Below are 23,634 nucleotides of genomic sequence, written 5' to 3' on the forward strand. Positions count from 1 at the left end.
AACACCATTTCAATTAATTCCAAAATAAAAACAAACAAAACATCACCTATAGGGAAACTAAAAACAATTTCAGGTTGCAGGTATTTTTGTGGGTCAGTCATAAAATGCCAAAACAAATCAATTATTAATTATTAATCCTGGCCTAATCAATAACTAACAGGAAAGTTAAGAGGATGATAGTGCAATCAGAAATAATAAAAAAATTCAAACATATTTCTGAACATACTATAAATATAACTACATTTTTGTGGCAATTTTGGCATCATTATCCTACAAACAAATTCCAGTTCATGGGCGTGTTTCATTTTCGACACCTGAAATGAGCTTGTTATTGTTTTTTTTTAAAAACCTTCAAACCACATTATCAAAAGTTTCAACGTTGGTTCCTTAACAGGACTTCCGTTTAAGGAAGTTTAGAAGTATTATGACTGAAACACTAAAAATGTGCCAAATCTTCCAAAACTGAGTCCATGGAAGTACAAAAACTATTGGAGAAAACTTCCAAAAGTGAAGAAGGTTAATAGAAGTTCAGAATATCAAAACCTGCTGTCAACGCTACTTTATGGCCACATTTTCAAAAGGACTTGAAGTTAAATTAATTTTTAAAACACAATATTGTGAATTAAGTTTGCAAGTTATAGTTACAAATTATTTAATATTAAAAGTAGCTGCTTGGACACTAGTGGAAAATTATAAGATTTCCAGTGGCATAAACTTCCATATTTCAGAGGAAAACTTCCAATATTAATGCAGTGGTCGACATTAGCACAAGCCCACAAGCCCTGCCCTGGTGAAATGTCTTCCGGGCATAGCAGGGCTTGTTAAAAAAATTTGATGCCAAGCAATTGTATAAGAATTTTGGCTTGTTAATCCAAAAGTCTAATTTCAATGACTGATTAATGTCTAGGAAGTTCATTCTTCCAGTTTCAAATTCTTAATGGAAACCCTGGCTTAATCTTCTTTCATGTCTTTTAACAAGATAAGCCGGTAAGCATTTTTCTGAGCTATTGTTTCCAAACCTCTGCCGACCTTATCTCGATGAACGAGGGGTGGTACCTTGTCAAAGACTCCATGTGTTTCAATGTCATGTATATGTGCTTTATCTGATAACGTTTTTTGAGAAGAAAATGAAGTTGGAGCTTATGGTTTAATCACAAAATATGTATGCAGCCTTCAAGAAAATCTTAGAAACAGGAAATTTGAATGTATATTTGCATTCCAACTAACTTTCCATTTCTTGAATCCTTTCCATGGATACAATTATAAGCTGATTCTTTAAAATGATGTTAATTTCTAAACAAACCATTGTCTCAATGTAAATAAGCTAAGGTGATAGCTTAAATTTCTTCCAAAAATATTTAAATTCCCTTAAAATGTACAATAGTTCTCGTAAGACTTCTAAGTTACGCAAAATAAATTATTTTTGACAATAATTATCAGTGTATAAAATCCACTGTTACAGTGTCCAAATTCATAGAGTGTTCGAACTCTAAGGTGAATTATGGTAACTTAAATATCTGAAATAAATGATTTTTTCTTTTAAATTCTTACCTCGCAGGAACAGCGTCAAAAATAAATACATCCCAGAAAAAATACTTCTCACAAAAATCAAATTTGTATAAACATATTTTCTGAAGTCAGAATTGTTATAAATTTTCCTGAAAAATGTCTAAGTGTTTGTTTGTGTGAATATAAATATCTGCCTAGCTCTGCCCACTGGCTGCACTAAGGGCTAATCCCAAAGACTAAATTAACATTTTCACAACAGTCTATAATATACCATAAAGCTGACCAGTATTATCAGACCAATAAAAATGATATAACTCTGGACAAAGATCAAGGTCACTTTACAGCCCCTAATTTACATCTAATTATAGCGTCTATTTGCACAGGACTTTTCAGTCATATATAAAATCATGCAACAATGGAATATTGGTACTAAACCTGTTAAACATAAAAATATTGACTTCTCTGGGTAGTAACTATAAAAACACTATATACATTAGGTCAAGAAATGCATGTAGACATATGAAATACTCAGAATTATTAAATTAGTAGTATTATTTTAATATTAACAAATTAATTTGTGACTAAATAAAACTATGAAAGGGACAGTAAATTAATTGAAAGTTTTTTTTAAATTAGTTGTACAAAATATTTCAAAATTTTAGAAAACAGAAGTTATTCAGAACTAGAGCTCAAATTGAAAACAAATCTAAAAAGATAATATTTTAGTCATCTATATAAGCATATAACTACAATAATACAACCATGTCAATTAACAAGACATTGTTTCTAATTTATAGACTATGTTGTTACAATTATAACATAAAATTATTCCATTTTAGAAGATGAGTCATTTTACATAAAAAAAATTAAAGTGTGTACATCCAATTACTTCATACCCAAGATTCATTCGCCAACTTTAACAAACCCATTTTATTTGCTAACTTCCCAATAATTATCTTCACTCTTTGACCCCTCCATAGCACTAAATAATATAGTAGTCTGTAACCCACTAGTTATGTGTAACCTACTTCACTTACCCTCTGTGTTCATTTCCCAAGGACTCAGTTTATTTTCTACAGAAATAAACATTTACAAATGCATTATTTTTGCTTTTTAACACTGATTATTCAAACCCTGTTGTGTGTCTACTGTTATTTTTCAATCAAACAAGGGACATAACTCCACAATCATAAAAGCCAGAGTAATGGGCCTGGCCTGACATAGGCATTTTGTCTCTGGTAACATGTACATACCATGCTTCTGGCACCATGTATACCAAGCTGTCAATGACAACATGGCTATAACAATACCTCAACTAAAAACCGCTTTTCTAAAGGTAGAATGAAAATTGGCGAGAAGAAGGGAGTGTTCCCCTTACAAGAATTAAAACCAAGGCTTTTTAACTATCTTTCGCAGAGGCCTTAATTTGGCTACTTTTCAATCGAAAATATATTATGTTATCATTAATCATAAACATTTGTTTCCTAAAATTAATAATGGTGAATCACTGTCTGTGCTGATGTGATTGTTGCAAGCCTCGGCTTTAACGATTGCACAGGGCTTACAATTATTCAGTAAGACTGATTCCTCTTTCAGTTAAAGAGTCCACTGAGTTACTTGTTTAATTAAAAAAACACTTGTTTACACTTAAACGGAAGTAAAGCTAGTTATAAACTTCTTACCGCATTGTTACGAAACACATTGCGGTGGTTGCTTCCCTTGCTTAAAATTACGAAGGGCAGTAACATGAGTTTATGTACAGTACAGTACATTTTTAATCTAAGGATAGACATTTGTCTTTATTCCCAACCTTTTCAGTTTTTGTTTTTTTTCATTCCAAAATGGGGCTACCAAAATCCAGGTCGTGCTACTTGATTTTTTAAATTGGTAGTCCTTATGGCTACCTAATGAAACTGGTGAAGGTCAGTACAATCTTCGATTAATTTGAATGAATGAGCTTCAATCATTCCCGGGTTAAATTTGAACCAGTTTGAAGCATTAAGTGCATTTAAATCTCAAAAACCAAAAAAAAGACCTTGTCTGTTCTAAATATTCGCTGTAAAAGCCCTGTAAAAACACATATTTTAACTTGTAAACTGTAAACAAAATGTTTTCTTGGAATAAATTGAAATCTGTAAGATGTATGTACACATCTGTTCTAAAATGCCGGAGAAAATATTGCTGATAAAACAAAGCTGGAATTATTGCAAAGAACTAAATGTTTGCAGCATTTACAAAATGCATATTGGTACAAATACTGCACTGGAAATGCATATCAACATGCAATAAAGATTATATTTCACGATGCAAAATTAACGATGCAGACATTGTTTTTTATGCCTTCGACATACTTCAGTACGCTTCATAAAACAAATGGCTTGTTTACTGGAAAACGTAAATACTGTTATTTTTTATGAGACATTATCTGTGATACACTATATATTTATGATAAGAATAATGGTTTTAGAACAATAAACATGTATTAGATGTGATGGATTCTATTTCATACATGGGATTTGAGCAAACTCACCAATGGGTAATGGTGGAACATAACCTGAACAACAAAATTATAGTGATACATAACCTGAACAACACAGTTGTAGTGGTACATAACCTAAACAACAAAATTATAGTGGTACATAACCTGAACAACAAAATTATAATGATAAATAATCTGAACTACAAAAATAACAGTGGTACATAACCTTAGAAACAAAATATCAGTGGTACATAACCTTAAGAAAAAATATCGGTGGTACATAACCTGAACAACAAAGTGCTGATTTAATGTGAGCTATGTTTACAAATAATAAAATGTTTTCAATTTCCATTTTGTATAAACTCATCATTTAAGGAAATGGTTGAACATTACCTAAAAAATATGGTGGTATATAACCTGAACATTTTTTTTTATAAACCTTCAATCCCCAAATTAAATAAAAGCATCAATAATTATATCCATACAATATCAAAAGGAAGGACTTTTTCTTTCAAATTAAGGCTGGAAAGTTCTCTGAGGTTAATTGGAATTTATTTTACAAATTAGGAGACTTTTCCACACTAACACTATTTTCCCATGTTATAAAAGATCTGATTTAACAAATTATATAAAATATAACTGCCATATCCACTAAAACTTGTTTAAAAAAAAAAATAATAATCAGTTACACTTAGAAAGAAAAAAAATTCAAGTCAAGGCAAATTCAGTTTAAGAACACAGCCAAAATCATTAAAGATTTTCATAATTCATACCATCAACCTCTCTGAACTAAACCAAGGGGGACAACCATGTAAAAGACTTTAGCAAACACCTCAGAAAGTTCTAACTCCTATTTATAGGTAAATCTATCCTGGAAGAACAATTAAAGGGAGACAACTCACCAGTTTCCTTGCTGGTTTCCGGCTGCCGGTTAGCTAACCTGGGATCAAGCCAGTGGGTCTGTTCAGTGTTGTGACTGTAATAGCAACAACAACAACAACAGTTTTATAGGTATAATGACTATGTTATTTGCATTAACATATGTTACTGATTCTGTACACATGGACATGTTGCCTATTGTATTCTGAAATAAACTCTAAAATCTATTATATTTTACATGAAAACTTTATCAATATTATATGAATCGCTTCATCTGTTTGTTGACGTTTATGTTACATTATATGTACTAAAATTTTAAGATTAAGAGTATAGGATTTTCCCCCATAATATGATTCAAGTTATTGTTTATGCAATATAGATCATAATAAAAAAAAACTAGGAACTACTGCAGGGCTTTTTCTGCCCATTTTGGGAAAAAGACCCTCGGCATTTTGGGAAAATTTGCGTCGCGAAAATGCCGAAATTTGGAAATTTTACAGTTAAAAGAACAAGCTGTCCAGTGTCCTGCGAATGAGGAAATTATTATATATTAGTTTCTTTTCCCTTTTAAAAGACCCAAAATGGCTGAAATATCAATTCTTGGGGTGTAATTATATATTGCAATAAATCATGACAGATAATATTTCACACTGATCTCTAAATGTGATGATTATCAATGATTTTTGAGTTCAATTATCCCTAAATCTTCACATCACATAATTTATTTAGATGTTGTAAATAAACCAGTACATGTAAAAAGACTTTTTTCTGAAGATTGGGAAAAATATCTTATATTTTGCTTTGGGAATGGGTCCGACAGTCAGACCCGTGAGTACTATAAAAAAAGCCCTGTATATAACTGCCAGTGCAGAAATTGGCCTGAAATTTCATTTTTTCCCTGCACATTTAATAGTTAGTATAAAGAAACTTAACCAGTTCTTTAAGACCATCCTTCCCTGGTGTTTTATCTGCTTTCAACTATCTGAGCATATTATCAAAAGTTTATTTTGGTATGTCTTAGATTTACATAAAATCATCAGGGCCATCTTCTAGTCATTTAAGAGCTGAATATCAGCCTCATTTCGCACCCTTAAATGCATTTATTTCCCCCCCAATTTCGTAAACACCTTAAACTCATCTATTCATGACTGTATGTGAAGAGTGTTGTATTCCCTATCTTTTCTAGTTGCTACTCTTTGAAAGGAAAAATAAAATAAAGTTACTCTATGAAGTATGGGTGTCCTTCCTCTGTAAAAGCCATCTCCCAGTTCTGTGGTAGTGGGCCGAGACTTTCTGAGCTGTCAGACCGTTCCAGCGATTTGCCCCGGGGTGGAGGTTCCGGTATAAACTTCCTCAATGAGCCCGGGGATTTCGGGGTGGTCGGGGTGGTGGGAAGGTCTGAGCTGCTGTGGTTCCGCCGCCTCCTGCCCTCCCATGGCCCTGAGGCAGCTGCCGCCTGATACCCTGGTAACATGTTGCCAACAGAATTTGTTCGCCGGGGAATCTGACCCTGGGGATCCTTGGGCGGCTTGGGAGTACCGTACATGTTTCCTGGAAGTCAGATATCATACTGATTATATATTATCTATCTATAAATGATTATATATTATCTATAGATCTATAAATGATACACCGAATATTTTGAGATACTTTACAATACACTTGTAATAAATGAATTTTGATATCAAATGTATAAATAAATCGACCTATTGGAAACAAAAGCTCTTCTCTGCGGTTGATTTTCAGTCAAAAAAGGATCATAACTCCATTATTATTAAAGCGGCACTCTCAGAGATCGACCATTTTGACAAATGAAACTGGTAAACATGTTGCCAGAGACAGTACACATATATGTATAAAAAGGCTTTATAGCTGCACTCTCACAGATCGTTATGAAAACTTCTTTTTATTTTTTGTCTTGGAATCAGTCAATTTTTACATAAATGTCTGGAAACCAGTGATATAAGACTGCTGTCGAAAGTTCAGATCGCAGGTTTTCATATTTACTGCAAGTTTTATGCTGAAGAACTAATTTTTTTAAAGCGTTAGCACCGGTAAAAGCTTACCGGTAAAACTTTTAGCCATAAAACATTAAATATTGAACGTAAATATGAAAACTGTGATCCGAAGTTTTTTTATTAAAATCCCAACTTGCCTTTGACTTAAACTTGCCCTAAAACTTTAACCTAAGTCAATCAGGGGCCATAACTTGTATTAAGGATAATATGGAGTTATGTAACCTCATTGGGTGATGGTCCTGAATAATTATGTGAAGTATTAAGCCAATTGAATGAAGGGTGTAGAAGTAATTAATAAATATCCCAACCTGCCCTAAAACTTTAACATAAGTTCCATAGTCAATCAGGGGCCATAATTTGTGTAAAGGAAAATATGGAGTTATCAAACCTCATCATGTGATGGCCCTGAACAATTGTGTGAAGTATTAAGTCAATTGAATGAAGGGTATTGGACTTATAAGTGAAAATCCCAACTTGCCCTAAAACTTGAACCGGACGCCAACGCCGACGCTGGGGCGAGTAGTATAGCCCTCCTTATTCTTCGAATAGTCAAGCTAAACTAGAGATTGCTTTTTTGAAAAAGCGCATGTCTCCCCCATTGTGTGGTCGTAGGTGAGAAATAATCAATGATGGACATGAAATTTGTACTTCCTCCCTACCAAGTTTGGTGAACCTAGGTCAAACCATTCTCAAGATATTGAGCGGAAATGTTTTTTACATTGGGGTCGCCGCGACCTTGACCTTTGACCTAGTGACCCCAAAAACAATAGGGATCTTCTACACCTCATGACCAACCTCCCTACCAAGTTTGGTGAACCTAGGTCAAACCGTTCTCAAGATTTTGAGCAGAAATGTTTTTTATATTGGGGGTCGCCGCGACCTTGACCTTTGACCTAGTGACCCCAAAAACAATAGGGATCCTCTACACCTCACGACCAACCTCCCTACCAAGTTTGGTGAACCTAGGTCAAACCGTTCTCAAGATTTTGAGCAGAAATGTTTTTTATATTGGGGGTCGCCGCGACCTTGACCTTTGACCTAGTGACCCCAAAAACAATAGGGATCCTCTACACCTCACGACCAACCTCCCTACCAAGTTTGGTGATCCTAGGTCATGCGGTTTTCCAGTTATCGATCGGAAACGAAGTGTGACGTACGGACTGACGGACTACCGGACTGACGGACAGGGCAAAAACAATATGTCTCCCCCAGAGAGGGGGAGACATAAAAAGTTGTTAGAACAGTCAATCTGTGAGAGCGCAGCTTTAAAGCCTTTCTATATATATATATATATATATATATATATATATATATATATATATATATATATATATGTGTCCTGTCTCCAGGGCTTTTTCTATAGTACCCACGGGTCCGACTATCGGACCCATTCCCAAAGCAAAATATAAGATATTTTTCCCAATCTTCAGAATAAAATCCCAATCCAAAAAAAATTTTTTTTTTTTTTTAGAATTTTTTTTTACCTGTACTGGTTCATTTTCAACATCCTAATAAATTATGTGATGTGAAGTATTTTTAGTAATTGAACTCAGAAATCATTGATTTTCATCACATTTAGAGATATGAAATATTATCTGTCATGATTTATTGCAATAGATATTTACACCCCAAGGATTGATATTTCAGCCATTGTGGGTCTTTTAAAGGGAAAATAAACTAATATTAAATCATTTCCTTATTCACAGGAGACTTAGACAGCTTTTTTCTTTTCACTGAAAAATTTCCCAATTTCCGCATTTTCACGACGCAAATTTTCCCAAAATGTCCGGGGTCTTTTTCCCAAAATTGCCAGAAAAAGCCCTGTCTGTCTTTTACAACATGTTTACTAGTTTCATTTTAATAATTGAACAGTTTTGAAGCTATAGCCATGGTTTAAGGCTGTGACAATACCTCAACTTTTTTCTTTGAAAACAAACACACACAAGCTATAGAATAAATTTACCATCAAAGATGCCACTTTCCAGGAGACAGCCAGAATGTTCTAGTTGCTGAAAATCTTCTTGCGAGAGGAAGGTATAGTCCACACCATTGACTTCGCCCGGTCGAGGCTCCCGGGTTGTGCCTGAAACAGATGCAAGATAAATCAGCATCTTTTACTTTACTTCTTTTAAGTTAGGCTCTTAAAAAAACTCATTTTAGTGTTAGGCAAAAAAGCTAGATATTAATAAAGAGAAGGAATTATAAATTTCAGAATTTGTCAGCAGCCTGAGAAGACATTTTGCCAGAGCAGGGCTTGCTGGCTTGTGTTAATTTCGACCACTGTAGGAACAAAATGTTTTGGTTTTTTTACTTTTTTTAAGCAAAGCAAGTCGCAAATGCTTACCTTGACATTTCGGTAAATTCTGAATTTTAATACTTCATGTTATTCTGTGTAATCAACACATATGGATTTCACGGTCAATTACAGCTAAAAATCAGAGAGGTGGTGGTGTTAGTAGTTTATACTCCGGGTCCCGGCGTGAGCACATTGAAGGGTCCCAGAGTGACAGTTCAACCACCGCACACCTATCCTGGGCAGAACCAGTACTGGGTGCCTTCACCTCTGCAAGAAACTGACAACTTCTGTACATGCCAGGGGCAGTGGTACAGTGCGAATGGCCGTAGAAAGGATTTCATAACCAATCACAACAGAAGTGACCTGGTCCGCCCGGGAATCGAACCCGGGTTGTCCGATTCAGAGTCCAACGCTCTACCGATTGAGCTAACCGGGCGGACTAAAAAAAAAAAAAAAAAAAAAAAAAATTCAGAGAATCAGATTTCTTTCTATTTAGGGGTTGAGAGTTTTTTCCAGGTAGGGTCAGGTGGCCCTATACACAGGTCTAGATAGCTTTTATATCAAAAAGCCCTTTCCTTAACTGTTTATTTAGATGACAAAAAAATCACCCATGGCAAGGTGTCAAAAATCTGAAAAAAAAATATTATAATTAAAAACGCCACAGTCATGTTTTTATCATAAAAATTAATCTAACCACATTTTCTATCTGACGATGCATTTTAACATATCATTCATCTTTTCATCCCTAACTTTTATTAATTTTGATATCAAAATGTCTTGAGAAAATAATAATTATAGCTCCCAAATCTGAAGTATCCTTGTCAACTAAATTATATTCTTAAACAACTTGAAACACAAATTAATGCTACTCTTCAATACTGCCAGAAAAAGTTGGCAATATTTGTCTCCCTTGAATATATTTCTTTTCAAGAATACTAGCTCAACATGACGATTAGAAATTGCAGGATAGTTAAAACATAGTTTAAAACCATATTGTCTTGAATTCTACATGTGTATACCAGTTTTTAAAATGCCAAAGGTGAAATTAATCAAATATAACCAAATGTGCTTTTCTGACGAATTTGGGGCCATTAGATTTAAGATATTTTTATAGCCTGATTTCCAATGCTAAAACATACATTTTTCAACAAAAGTGAAAATAAAATTTCCGCTTTCTGTTTTATTTTATTTTTAATTGGACTGTGAAACTGTTTTGTGTGGCAAAAATATAATTATATTCTTATAGAAACAAACAAAATCATATTATTTTACTTTTCATGTCTATTTTTTTGTTCATTTTTAAGCAATATATATTTCAATTCCCAATTCTAGTCAAAATGACACCTTTTTCCCGTATCAGAAAGGCCCATTTATTTTTTTTCGAATTATTTTAACCGCATGTGCACTGCAAATTGGGGAAAAAAGTTGACTTTGTGAAAAATACAAAATTAGGCCAAAATATCTAATATAATGGCAATCATACATGTTTTGACTTTTGTATGCATACATTATGCTGTGAAAGAGTTATAGTCTTGTCAAGATTTTGTTTCTTTTTCAAGAAATTCGCGAGGGAAAATAGCCTTTAGAAGGCAGTTAATTGCACCAAAAAAACACTGAGGTCCCGACAGCCGCTTCCCAAATTGATCAGATTTTTTTTTTATTGCATAACCATATTCAATGTATGGCAATATTTTTATATCCAAGCAAAACATCTCAGCAAAAAAGGTATAAAATCAAAATTTAACATTTGTGGCTGAATTGAAAAAGATTTGCTAAACAGAACAAATGATTTGCTTCGTTCCACTAATTAGAGATACATTTTTCTTTAGGAGATTCAATTAATAATTATGCTGGCCCCAATTTCTCAAACAAATTTTGAAAATTGAAAGGAAATGTTCTTGATGATAATCACTTTATTTTTTAGTGGTGGTTGTGGGGTGGTGGTGGTGTGTGTGTGGGGGTGGGGGGTAATTAGGGCCTGCTGGTATAGCATGTTCAATTTGGTTCATCATCAAAGTGTTCTCTACTCTCTACCTTCAGAGCAAATCAATAGGAAATAGGAACTTCAATAGAACACATGTCTATTTTCTTAAAGCGCATCAATAATTAAGCACTTTTTCATCTTTATTACACAATTAGTGATTGTTTTAATTACTTAATTTTATTAGAATTGATTTCCTGTCTGGGTCATGTTAAAAATAGGAAGAAGAAAATCAAAGAAATTGATCTTTCAAGAATTTATGCTGGGTGATGTGGCTGGAATTCGTACATGAACTGGATTGGTTCTCTGCACCTCTGAAAGCTGCACTCTTACATTAGGCCTAAAAAAAAAATTGTTTGGTTAGGGTTACATGCTTTTCAAAAATAGGTAGGGTAGGTAGGCTTTTTATTTTTTTTATTTTTTTTTTTATTAGGCTTTATATAAGAATATCATTTTCATCATTGGAAAATGGTGTTAAAGCAATCTTCTGTATATAAGCATTTAAGGTTTAAACTTCATATTGAAAAGCAATTAAAAAAAACCATTTTTTTTATTTTTTTTAGTTTTTCATATTTTTTTCAAACTGACTATAAAAACGGTAGGGTCGGCGGCTATTCTGTAGGTAGGGTCGGGTAAACCGAACCAAATGTTTTTTATTTTTTTTAGGCCTTATTGAAATGTTTTGACAACTTTTTTTTTCTTTATGACTTGATACAAGCCAATATATGCGAAAATGTATGGAAACCATTTATATAAGACTGCTAACATAATAACATTAATTTTGAAATGGAAATATAAAAATCTGTGATCTGATTTTTTGTCAACAGTCAGAACTTGGTTTGCAGATATTTACGCAGAAATTGGCTCATTAAAAAAAAAAAAAAAGTTGTCAAAATGGTAATTCTGTTAGAGTCCAGCCTTATTGATTGGGCCTAAAAAATACATATTGTTCTCAGGTAACCAGACCCTACCTACGAAATAGGCGTCAACTCTACTGTTTGTATATAAAAAAAATAATTTTCAAGTGTATATATGTAGTTTTTAACCATTTAAGCTTCATACAGAAAATAACTTAATGCCATTTCCAAATGATGACAATTACATTCTTAATTAAAGTCCAAAAAAAAAAAAAAAAGCCTATAGATCTACGCTATCTTCCCTACCTGTTTTTGATTTGGATTTATCCTAACCATACAATTATATTTGGCCATGTCCAAACGGTTGTAAATTTAGATTTTTCACAGCTCGGTTGTCAAGGCCAAAAGAGTTATATGTAAGCATTTAGAATATTTCAATGAAATTTTGACAAGTGGTCACTTACACGGCACAGTTCTGAGGTAGAGGTTGTCGCGTATGGTTTGCTGGAGATCATGGTCGATGGAGCCCTTCGGAAATCGGGAGCCCAGGTACTGGCGGAGGTCCCGAGGTAGCTGACCTGAAATATGTACAAAATGTTAAATTTCAATACTGCATGTTTAAAAGTTACTGTCCAGCCTGTTTGATGAAACACTGATGTGGTAAGTCCCATGGAAATAGATTCAGTGATTTTTTTGGAATTATTTTCACCGACTATATCTTCCAAATCGTTTTTTTTTTTTTTCAACTTTGGGAAAAATACAAAAGCATGCTAAAATAGCAAAGATAATAACAAATATATGTTTTTTTTACTTAAATTCATGTATACATTATTCAGTTTATGAGCTAGTCTTATCAAGATTTTTTTTTTAAATACATTGCTCTTTTATTCATTCACAGAATCTGTATTTAATTATTGAAAAAATATCATGAATTTTTAGGGAGATTATGAACACTAAAAAAAAAATTGCAAGGGGAAACAGCCCTCAGAAGGCATTATATTGCAACAGAAAATATCACTGTCAGGCAAAATAAAATCAATTTTAAATGTGAAAATCTTAAGTTATAGATTGTGAAGAAAAGCACAGGTCTGTCATATTACTACTAAAGGTCACCATGACCTTGACCTTTGACAAATTGACCAAAAAATCATTAGGTTCATCTACTAACCATGACCTGTCAGGGCTTTTTCTATTGTACCCACAGGTTCGACTATCAGACCCATTCCCAAAGCAAAATATAAGATATTTTTCCCAATCTTGTGAAAAAAATTCCAATCAAAAACATATATTTTTTTTCTAAAAAAGTCTTTTTACATGTACTGGTTCATTTTCAACATCCTAATAAATTATGTGATGTAAAGTTTTTTTGATAATTGAACTCGGAAACTTGATTTTCATCACATTCAGATATCTGTATGAAATATTATCTGTCATGATTGATTTATTGCAATAGATATTTACACCCAAGCCATTTTGGATCTTTTAAAGGGAAATAAACTAACATAAAAATCATTTCCTAATTCCGGGAGACTAGACAGCTTTTTCTTTTAACTGTAAATTTTCCCAATTTCGGCATTCTCACGATGCAAAATTTCCAAAAATGTCTAGGGTCTTTTTCCCAAAATGGGCAGAAAAAAGCCCTGGTGTATACTTAGTCTGAATGCATGACACCCAGTCATTCAAAGGTTTTAGAATTGGAGCATAAGTGCCCATCCCTATGACCTACATTGTATTCACCAAAAAACCAATAGGGGTCATCTACTGACCATGACTTTTGCACATACCAAGTTCGAAGACTCGGCACCAAGTTGTACACAGGTAATTGATGGGAAAAGAAAACTGCTATATTTCTTCTGGTAAAAGTAACCATTACCTTGATCCTTTTTACCCAAAAAGCATCGAGGGTCATCTACTGACCATGACCTTTGTGTACCAAGTCAAAGATTCTACACCCAAGTTGTACAAAGGTAACTGATGGGAAATGAAAGCCCCTTTAAATATTTTGTTAAAGGTCACCATTACCAAGACCTTTTCACCCAAAAAGCGTTGAGGGTCATCTTCTGACCATGACCTTTGTGCATACCAAATCGGTAGACTCTAAACCAAGCTGTTCTAAAGTTATTGATGGACAACGAAAGGGTAAAAATTGAAAAAAAAATTATTCTTGATCAATGTTTAAATGATATTAATCGATGCATAAAGTATGTCTGCATCATGATTGTGTATGTCTTATACATGTGTTAATGTAATCATTCCAGCAGCGTACTGTAAACTGTGAACAAAGCACATAGATCAACGCCAAGAGAGAAGAAGCAAAACTTGCTCTTGAAGTTAAGAAACAGGTTTTGTTAGAATCTATTGAAAAGGGATTTTCAGCATTTTTATTTGATGCAAAACAGTGTATTTTAGTTCAAAAGTTTCTTCTGCTCTGACGATTTTTACCTAATACAATTGAATATTTTAAGATTAAAGATAGAAATATAAAATAATAATATGTTTTATACATATAAATCGTTACATTATTTTAATTGAACCAAAATTAAATCTTCTTTTTCTCTCTCTCCATTTTTAAGGTGACACTCTTATTCTAAATCAATACTTACACATGTATAACAAACATGTATAAATTTTGAGTGATAAACCTTTACTTAAGTACTTACTTTTAGATAATGCATTTATGGAAAATATTTTTAACTACCGATTTATAACAAGATTGTAACCGTGTTTTTAATAGCTTTCAAAAAGCAAAAATGTTAAATGATTGGTGAGTGCTAAAAGATTTATTGCGATCTATTATCATCTCATAAGTTAGAAATACCAAGTTTTCTGCACCTTTCTTTCAAATTAAACTCGGTATCCTTCATAAGAACAATTGTTTTCAACATTTATTTGTCCTTTTTGGTATAAAAACAATTGTATTAATTCTGGTCGATCTTATTTCGGAGCAAGAGTGCATTTTTAAAGATCAAAAGAAATCCCGAATGTATCAAAATATTAAACCATAACACAGACAAACATTTATCAATATATATATCACAATATACATGCATCCAGCAAGAAACATGCATCCAGCAAGAAAATTGTTCAGCAAAACTTCAGAAAGATAAATGCAAGCTCATAAAGATTATCATCACAAACTAAGAGAGATATCTACAAATGTGCATTTGTATTCTCATAGTCCTGGAGAACAGTTGTTTCAATATCGGGAGTCAATAAATCAAATCACTATCAATTTATGACATGTTTACGATTGCATGTAATCTTTCCTTCCACTACAAGTGACTTAAATGGCTCATTCGAAACGGATTATTGTTCATAAAAGAGCATTTTACTTTTCAATGACATATTCTTTAGGAAATTTACATCATTACTGTTAAAGGTGAAGTTTACCACCAATGCAGCGTATCTATATATGAGGAGCACCTGGTTTGTATTCTGATGACAAGTTATATGGTTTAAAGGGACTGGACACCAGATGGTCCAAAAATCAGAAAATACATTATTTCCACAGAACAAGCATATAATTGTCAATACCAGCTAGTATGAGGCAGACAATTTTACAATTGATTCAAAGTATATTTTGTCATTGTCTCAGCTGAGTTTAACCCGTTTAAAAATAGCGCATAATGGTTTCCCTGTTTATAGTGCATATATTTAGCAAGAGAAGATCATGTAATGAGTACAGATACAAATACCAACGAAATTTTTAATTAACCAGGATTTACATGGACAAACCATGTAAGTTTTAAATGGAAAATAGCTCATATCGACATTTATAGGGGGTTTTGTGGAAATACTGTATGTGTCGATTTTGGGACCATCTGGTGTTAAGTCCCTTTAAAGTTCCAAATTTCAGAGAAAACTTCCACAATTGATGGCAAAGAAGTTCATATTCTCAATTTAAAGCTGCACTCTCACAGAATTAACGTTTTGACAACTTTTTTAATTTTTGTCTTGGAAAGAGGAAACTAGAGATTGCTTTTTTGAAAAAGCGCTTGTCTCCCCTATTGTGTGGTCGTAGCTGAGAAAAAATAAATGATGGACATGAAATTTGTAACTTTGGACTGGAGACAAACCAACAGTGAAGTTTGGTTTATTCGATTATATTAAATAGTGAAGAGAAGAAAGTGTTGTTGATTAATCATGGAAAATGTAAACGAAGTTTGCATTGTATGAAGTTCCTGGGCGCAAGCGTTATTCAATTATTGATCGGAAACCATTTTTCAGCTCACAGTCATCGTGACCATGACCTTTTACCTACTGATCACAACATCAATAGGGATCATCTACATAACCAACTTGCATACCAAGTATTAAGTTCTTGGGTGCAAGTGTTCTTTAGTTACTGAGCGGTAACCATTTCTTCAACTCAAGGTCATGGCAACCTTGACCTTTGACCTACTGATCTCAAAATCAATAGGGGTCATCTACTAGTCATGACCGACTAGCGTACCAAGAATGAAGTTCCTGGGTACAAGCATTCTTAAGTTATTGAGCAGAAACCATTTTTAAGCTTAAGGTCACCGCCAACGTATCATTTTTTACCTGAAGGTAACCTTGACCTTTGACCTTTTGATCTGAAAATCAATAGGGGTCATCTTCTAGTCATGAACAACTAGCTTACCAAGTATGAAGTTCCTGAAACCAAAGGATCTTTAGTTATTGAGCAGAAACTTTTTCTTCACTTCAAGGTCATGGCAACCTTGACCTTTGACCTAGTGATCTCAAAATCAATATGGGTCATCTTCTAGTCATGATCAACTAGCATACCAAGTATGAAATTCCTGGTTGCAAGCGTTCTCTAGTTATTGAGCGGAAACAGTTTCTTCACCTCAAGGTCACGGTGACCTTGACCATTGACCTACTGATCTCAAAATCAATAGGAGTCATCTACTAGTCATGAACAACTATGAAGTTCCTGGGTACAAGCTTTCTTTAGTTATTGAGCAGAAACCATTTTTAAGCTTAAGGTCACTGCCAACATAACATTTTTTACCTGAAGGTAACCTTGACCTTTGACCTTTTGATCTCAAAATCAATAGGAGTCATCTAATAGTCATGAACAACTAGCATACCAAGTATGAAGTTCCTGGACCCAAAGGATCTTTAGTTATTGAGTGGAAACCGTTTCTTCACCTCAAGGTCACGTTGACCCTGATCTTTGACCTAGTGACCCCAAATTCAATAGGGGTCATCTACTAGTCATGACCAACTAGCATACCAAGTATGAAGTTCCTGGGTCTAAGAGTTCTATAGTTATTGGGCGGAAACGAAGTGTGACGTACTGACTGACTGACTGACAGACTGATGGACTGACTGACGGACAGGGCAAAAACAATATGTCTCCCCATGAATGGGGGAGACATAAAGATATTACAGGCAAATGATTTTTACATGGAAGGTCACCACGACCTTGACTATTGACCTTGTTACCCCCAAAACAATTGGGATCATCTAGACATCATGACCAACCTCACTTCAAAGTTTGGTGAACCTAGATCAAAGCATTCTCCTGATATTGCACGGAAATATTTTTTTACATTAGAGGTCACAGCGACGTTGACCTTTGACCTTGTGACCCCCCAAAATATAGGAGTTTTCTAAACCTCATGATCAACCTCCCTACCAAGTTTGGTGAACCTAGGTCAAACCATTCTCAAGATATTGAGCGGAAATGTTTTTTACATTGGGGGTCGCCGCGACCTTGACCTTTGACCTAGTGACCCCAAAAACAATAGGGATCTTCTACACCTCATGACCAACCTCCCTACCAAGTTTGGTGAACCTAGGTCAAACCGTTCTCAAGATTTTGAGCAGAAATGTTTTTTATATTGGGGGTCGCCGCGACCTTGACCTTTGACCTAGTGACCCCAAAAACAATAGGGATCCTCTACACCTCACGACCAACCTCCCTACCAAGTTTGGTGATCCTATAGGTCATGCGGTTTTCCAGTTATCGATCGGAAACGAAGTGTGACGTACGGACGGACTGACGGACTACCGGACAGGGCAAAAACAATATGTCTCCCCCAGAGAGGGGGAGACATAATTTTTGCGTATATATCTGCAAACCAATGATAAAAGATTGCTGACAAAAGATCAGATTGCAAATTTTCATATTTCTGTTCGAAAATCAATGTTTTATGGCTTAAACCGTTTCTAATGGTTTAAAAAAAATGCACAAAACATCAAATTTGAACTAAAATAAAACAATCTGCGATCTGATTTTTTGTCAGCAGTCTTATATGACTGGTTTCCATGCGTTTTTACAAAATATGGCTCGTTCCAAGACAAAAAATAAAAAAGTTGTCAAAATGTTCAATCTGTGAGAGTGCAGGTTTAATGGAAGCCCTGTAGTTAACTACATTACAAAGCAACTCTGCACCCAGCTTTAATACTGTGCAACATGCCAACTACCGTAGTATTTAAAATGCATCAACTGGCAAATACAAAAGAAGATTTTTATCATGTTTATATTATGTCAAAAGCCAATAAAACAAAAGTTTAACTAATACTTCCAATTTAGGCAATCACATTCATTAACTCTATCAGCCAGACAAATCTGAAAGCTGATTTGATTTCAGCCTTTTCAAGAGAACATTCAATTAAATAACACATTTGAACAGGTAAGAGTTGAACTTCACATGGTCATAAGGGGGAGACTGCACTGCTCAAGAAAGCCGACTTTTCAGCTCTAGGGTATTCCAAATATTTGACCTTCAACCCTGTCAACACTAAATGACAGTGACTGACAGCTGCTTACGCATTGAAATATTCCCCAATGAAGGGTTGGCAATGACCTTATTAACAAAATATCTCTTGCATACATTCAGGGGAGGTCATTCTGTTTCATTAAGAAGTCATTTAGGTTTCACTTAGGCCCCAACAATTAATGTAAGTTTTCCAATCCACTGTCAGGCGCGTAGCTGCCTATATGCAAGTATGTGGCTGAATCAACATCATTCTGACAAAAAAATCAAAAGATATCAGTCAAAGTTGCAGTATGCATACTTGACTACATCATCCTTAACTGTCCATTTTCCAATACTGAATAAAGCACCTCAAAATGCCCAGAATGCACCATGGTTTTCAAAATTTTCCGAGGGGGCATGCCACCAAACACCACTAGCACAATTATGAATCCATAGAGTACGCAGGTTAGTAGGGATAAAAATGAAATATTTAAGTAAACTCAAGTCTTAATATCAATTTTTGCACTAAAATGTTTCAAAATTGTATTGTAACATTTTGAGTAAGACATCTTTTACATCATTTTATCTAAAAAGGCGGAGAAAAAAACATGGTAAAAAAAATGTAAGCTGGCATACAATAGGGTTGTGATTATTTGAGAAGTCCATGAAACAAGAAATAATAAAAAATTTTTTAGGCCTAAGCAGACATTTCTTTTCTTTTTTGAAATCATTTTTTGTCAGCACGGTTTGAATTTTCTATTTAAATTAACTGGCCATGGTGACCTTTGATGAATTTAAACAAGTCTATCTAAAATACAACTCAATTAAGCTTGACATGAGTATGCATTTAAATTGAAGTCAAGTTGGTCATAGAAATTGACATATTTATAGAAATTAAAATAAAATCAAGTCCAGAAAGACAAAAGGTGTAAAATATAGGCCAGGACTGTTTGGCATTTAAAGCTGCACTCTTGTTAGTTATTCCTACATTTGAACAATTCACTACATGTATATGCAAAAACCAAACAAAATCATTTTTTAAAATTCAATAAAATTTACATTTTTTAAACAGTAAAAAAGAAGGAAATGGTGTTGTTTATTTTGTTAAAATAATTTGGTGACCTTTGATGTGTTTTGCATTTATGACATCATATGAGTCAGTATAATTTAAAAAGACAAACAATTTTGCTCGCTAATTACTATAAAGCTGCATTCTCACAGATTGAACATTTTGACAACTTTTTTTTTGTCTTGGAACGAGCCAATTTTTGCGAAAATGCATGTAAACCAGTCTGACAAAAAATCAGATCGCAGATTATTACATTTAAGTTCTAAAATTTATGTTTTATGCATTTCTCTTACACTGTTAGAAACAGTTTAATCCATAAAACATTCATTTTCGAACAGAAATATGAAAATCTGCGATCTGATCCTTTGTCAGCAGTTTTTTACCACTGGTTCGCAAATATTTACTCATTCCAAGACAAAAGAATAAAAAAAGTTGTAAAAACGGTATATATGTGAGAGTGCAGCTTTAACCCATGCAGTTAATATTGGTGAATAATCACATTTATTGACATTATGAATAACAATTGTGATGTTTGATTGCATCTATACTTCCGAACAATAACCAATCCTCTAGGGTCCACACAACCTTATAAGTTATTCATACTAATTTTGTAAGGATACTTTGTAGCCAATAATTAAAATAATCCATGTTTCGTGTTTCAGGTCTTGATTCAGAATAAAGAACAGTTCATGAATCTGTTATTTAATTTAATTTTGGTTTCAGCTAGATTTTAAAGGGAGCTAAGGCCTAAAATAAAAATATGTCTGTTTCGGGTAACCCGACCCTACCTATAAAAATGCGCCGTCCCTAACTATTTTTTTCCGTTTCTGAGCAAAAAGAATATTCGTTAGCGAAAAGAGTTACGAAGGGCCGATAAATGCAGATTTTATTCAGAATTATTGTTTATATGATAAAACAAAGTCAGGCAATGACAGTAATGTAGGAAAGACTGCCATATGTGCAAGAAAACACTCTGAACTTACATCAGATTTTGAAAAAAAAAAAATCCCTACCTACCCTACCTAGAAATTTTGGAAAGGTTGCCCTAAACAAACATTTATTTATTTTTGTCCTAACGAAAAACAGGGCACATTTATTGGACTGGAGTGATAAGATTTTTACAGAAATGTAAGGTCTAAGAAATTGTGTTAATTTGAAGTCAATATAAGGTTTTAACTTCCAAATAAGTTAAGTTTGTATTTTGTTATAATCATATTACAAGTAATTAAAACAAAGGAAAAAATGGTCAGTCTTGGAGCATTTAATTCTACGAAGGTAAATGATGGCTGCCCTGATGTTGGTCTCCATGAGGGCAGAAAGGTGTTACCTAAAAGAACACGGTAAAGCACCTTTCTACAGCAATTTGGTTTTGGTGCAATTTACTGCCTTTCATCTAAAGACGGTTTTGACATGCGAAAACATATTTGGCCATATTGTTAGTGATAACAACTGATTACTTCCGAATGAATAAACAAACTCAAAGGAAAAAATTGGCGAAATTACCCGTATGCTAATAATGAGAGGAAAGAAGAAAAACAACCCACCAATTGAATTGACGATCGATTATGACCAAATAAAATCGATTGTTTCCAATTTTTGGCCCACCCAATCAATTTTTGAGTATAATCGATCATCCAAACATCACTGGTAGCACCCCTCTTCTTTCTTGGAGACCAGCACATGTGCACCTTTTAACCTTGTGTAGTCTAGGTAATAATATAGTTTGTATGTTTATGTTTAAAGACCTATTTTATGATTAAATCATATCTCCAATCTACTACAAACTTAAACCAAAAACAATGTGCCCTTTTCACCTTTTAAAGCACCCTGTTCCTTAGAAATCTAAACTGCAGTTCTATTTTTTTTTTTTTCAACACCACCTATATACTATCTGGGAGTAGGATTTGTTGTTGGTCCAAGATACTATTGCCTTTATGCAGCTGTTTGGCATATGATAACAGATGGTGTATTCCTCTTTTGAAAACAAAAACAATGAAAAATTGTTTACATCCCATTGCAAAGAATGTAGAACATGTTTGAATAAAAAAATAAAAAAACAATTCACAAACCACGCATTGTTATATTTTTATCCATGACCATCTTCATAATTTCCGGTATGTTATAAAGTAACATTCAAACTCACTATCACTTTGTATAATTACAAGTCATTATAATTATGAAGAAGCAAAACTCAATTTCCAGTTGCTCTGAATATGAATATTATAATTTGACAGTCAATGAAGTAATAATGACAGGGAAAACATGCTGATGAAGCAATAATAACATGAGAAATGACAGTTGGAAAATCGACGTGTTAGAGCATTTTGCATCACATCAAGTTGTAAAATTCATTAGTAATGTATAAGCTTGACAATTTTACTACTTCATCCAACACCAGTTGTTTTACTTATCTAGTCTGTAATGTACATGTGAAAGAGCAATCAAGCCCATTAAGGACAGTTCGTGAATTGCTTAACCCAAATAATGTGAGTTTTAAAAGGGTACTTTTTGAACACTAGATATTTATTACCCATTTGCCAAGAACATAAATTTTCAAAAGTTTCTAATAGCAGATATTTTTAAGGACTATTGAAGCAGAGCCCTAGTGAAGTATTATATTTTATTTTATTCTTTACTTATAAATCAATATTTCTTCCAGATACTGATGTAATCATCATGTATAAGAAATAATTTATTGAAGCATAATACCTGGTTTGACAGATTTTATCATCACAGGAGCCCCATTCTGACTGACTTGTTTCAGCCATATCATAGCATCTCGGAGAGTGTATCCCGCGATCCGTTGCCCTTGCACTTCAAGAATGATGTTCCCTGGTTCCAACTTGCCACTGTGATATGTAATTTTATCATGATCAATTTCATCAAGGTAAATAAAATATCCATTATCTGCACCACCCAATAGGGTCACATGTAAACTTTCATCGGGCAAGGCAGACACAAGAGTTTCGTTAACACGGTAACTCCAATGGTTTGGGTCGATTTGAGGCTCTTTCTCTTGTTCTCGTTCCCGACCCACACTCTGATCCCTGCGCGGTTTCGCTGCAGGGACAGGCGGGGTGTGCTTATTTTTCAGCATGTTAAATATCACATAGTCACATAGTAAGTTAAGCTGAGTAAACACTAACCATGATTAACTTGAAACCTGTCAAAACTTTGTGACCCATGCAATAGGTTTCGTTGTTTACGTTTTGCATAGCCAACAATGCATCAACATTTTGCGAAATTGGTCAAGGGGATACTTAAGTTTATTTTATGATAGGGTTGCACACACGATTTGGGGCTTTTTTAATTCAAGTTTGGTAAACTTTGCAAACTCTTCCGCCCTATTTCAAAAATTGTTACTGAAAACTCCATTACTACGCATGCGCACTGACATTAAACCGTAAAGCAATCTTAGGGCACCTGTCCATTGTCGCAAAATTCAATTAACATTCAAAATTGTCGTTATATTTGCAGAACTCAAAGTTAAATTCCATATTTATGTCAATCCATACTGTCTCACTCCTACTGGAATATAAAGTGTATTACTCTTTACAGCTTAAATGTTGAATTACATTGGCGTATCCATTCTTTTGATTTGGGGTGGCACCTGGGCACATGGAACTAATAAACATCATACAAGTTTGGTTGCACTTAATCAAACTCGACTATGGGTGGGACGTAGATAGGCCACATACACGTTCCCGTGGGGTTCAATGGTTGTGTTGGTGGTCTACCAATGTAGGACAAAACAGCCCATGGTCAAAACCTGCTTCTGCATCATTTTAACAGGCTGGATAACACATCTTAGTTCATTTTGACACCCAAGATCCATAAAAGGTTAGGCAACACTC

The 23,634-nt window shown here is 34.0% G+C and overlaps 1 protein-coding gene and 1 non-coding gene across 8 annotated transcripts in view; both read right to left on the bottom strand.

Annotated features, from left to right (window-relative positions):
- LOC128217069 (membrane-associated guanylate kinase, WW and PDZ domain-containing protein 3-like) overlaps nucleotides 1-23,144 on the bottom strand; it is a 99,814-nt gene extending 76,670 nt beyond the window's left edge. For 5 of the 7 annotated variants that reach the window (XM_052923919.1, XM_052923921.1, XM_052923917.1 and 2 more), the window contains exons 1-6: nucleotides 22,490-23,144; nucleotides 12,484-12,597; nucleotides 8,849-8,968; nucleotides 6,091-6,418; nucleotides 4,891-4,964; nucleotides 4,040-4,063 (exon numbers count right to left, since the gene is read on the bottom strand). In XM_052923919.1, coding sequence (XP_052779879.1) covers nucleotides 4,040-4,063; nucleotides 4,891-4,964; nucleotides 6,091-6,418; nucleotides 8,849-8,968; nucleotides 12,484-12,597; nucleotides 22,490-22,877 — 1,048 coding nt within the window. In that variant the 5' untranslated portion in view covers nucleotides 22,878-23,144. The remainder of the gene's footprint in view (nucleotides 1-4,039; nucleotides 4,064-4,890; nucleotides 4,965-6,090; nucleotides 6,419-8,848; nucleotides 8,969-12,483; nucleotides 12,598-22,489) is intronic. The other 2 variants (XM_052923924.1, XM_052923918.1) reach the window with 1 other exon arrangement.
- Trnaq-cug (transfer RNA glutamine (anticodon CUG)) lies at nucleotides 9,546-9,622 on the bottom strand. Its single transcript has one exon. It is a non-coding gene; the product is annotated as a tRNA-Gln (tRNA).
- Nucleotides 23,145-23,634: the final 490 nt, after the last annotated feature.

Source organism: Mya arenaria, chromosome 14, assembly GCF_026914265.1.
Source record: "Mya arenaria isolate MELC-2E11 chromosome 14, ASM2691426v1".
Lineage (NCBI taxonomy): Eukaryota > Metazoa > Mollusca > Bivalvia > Myida > Myidae > Mya > Mya arenaria.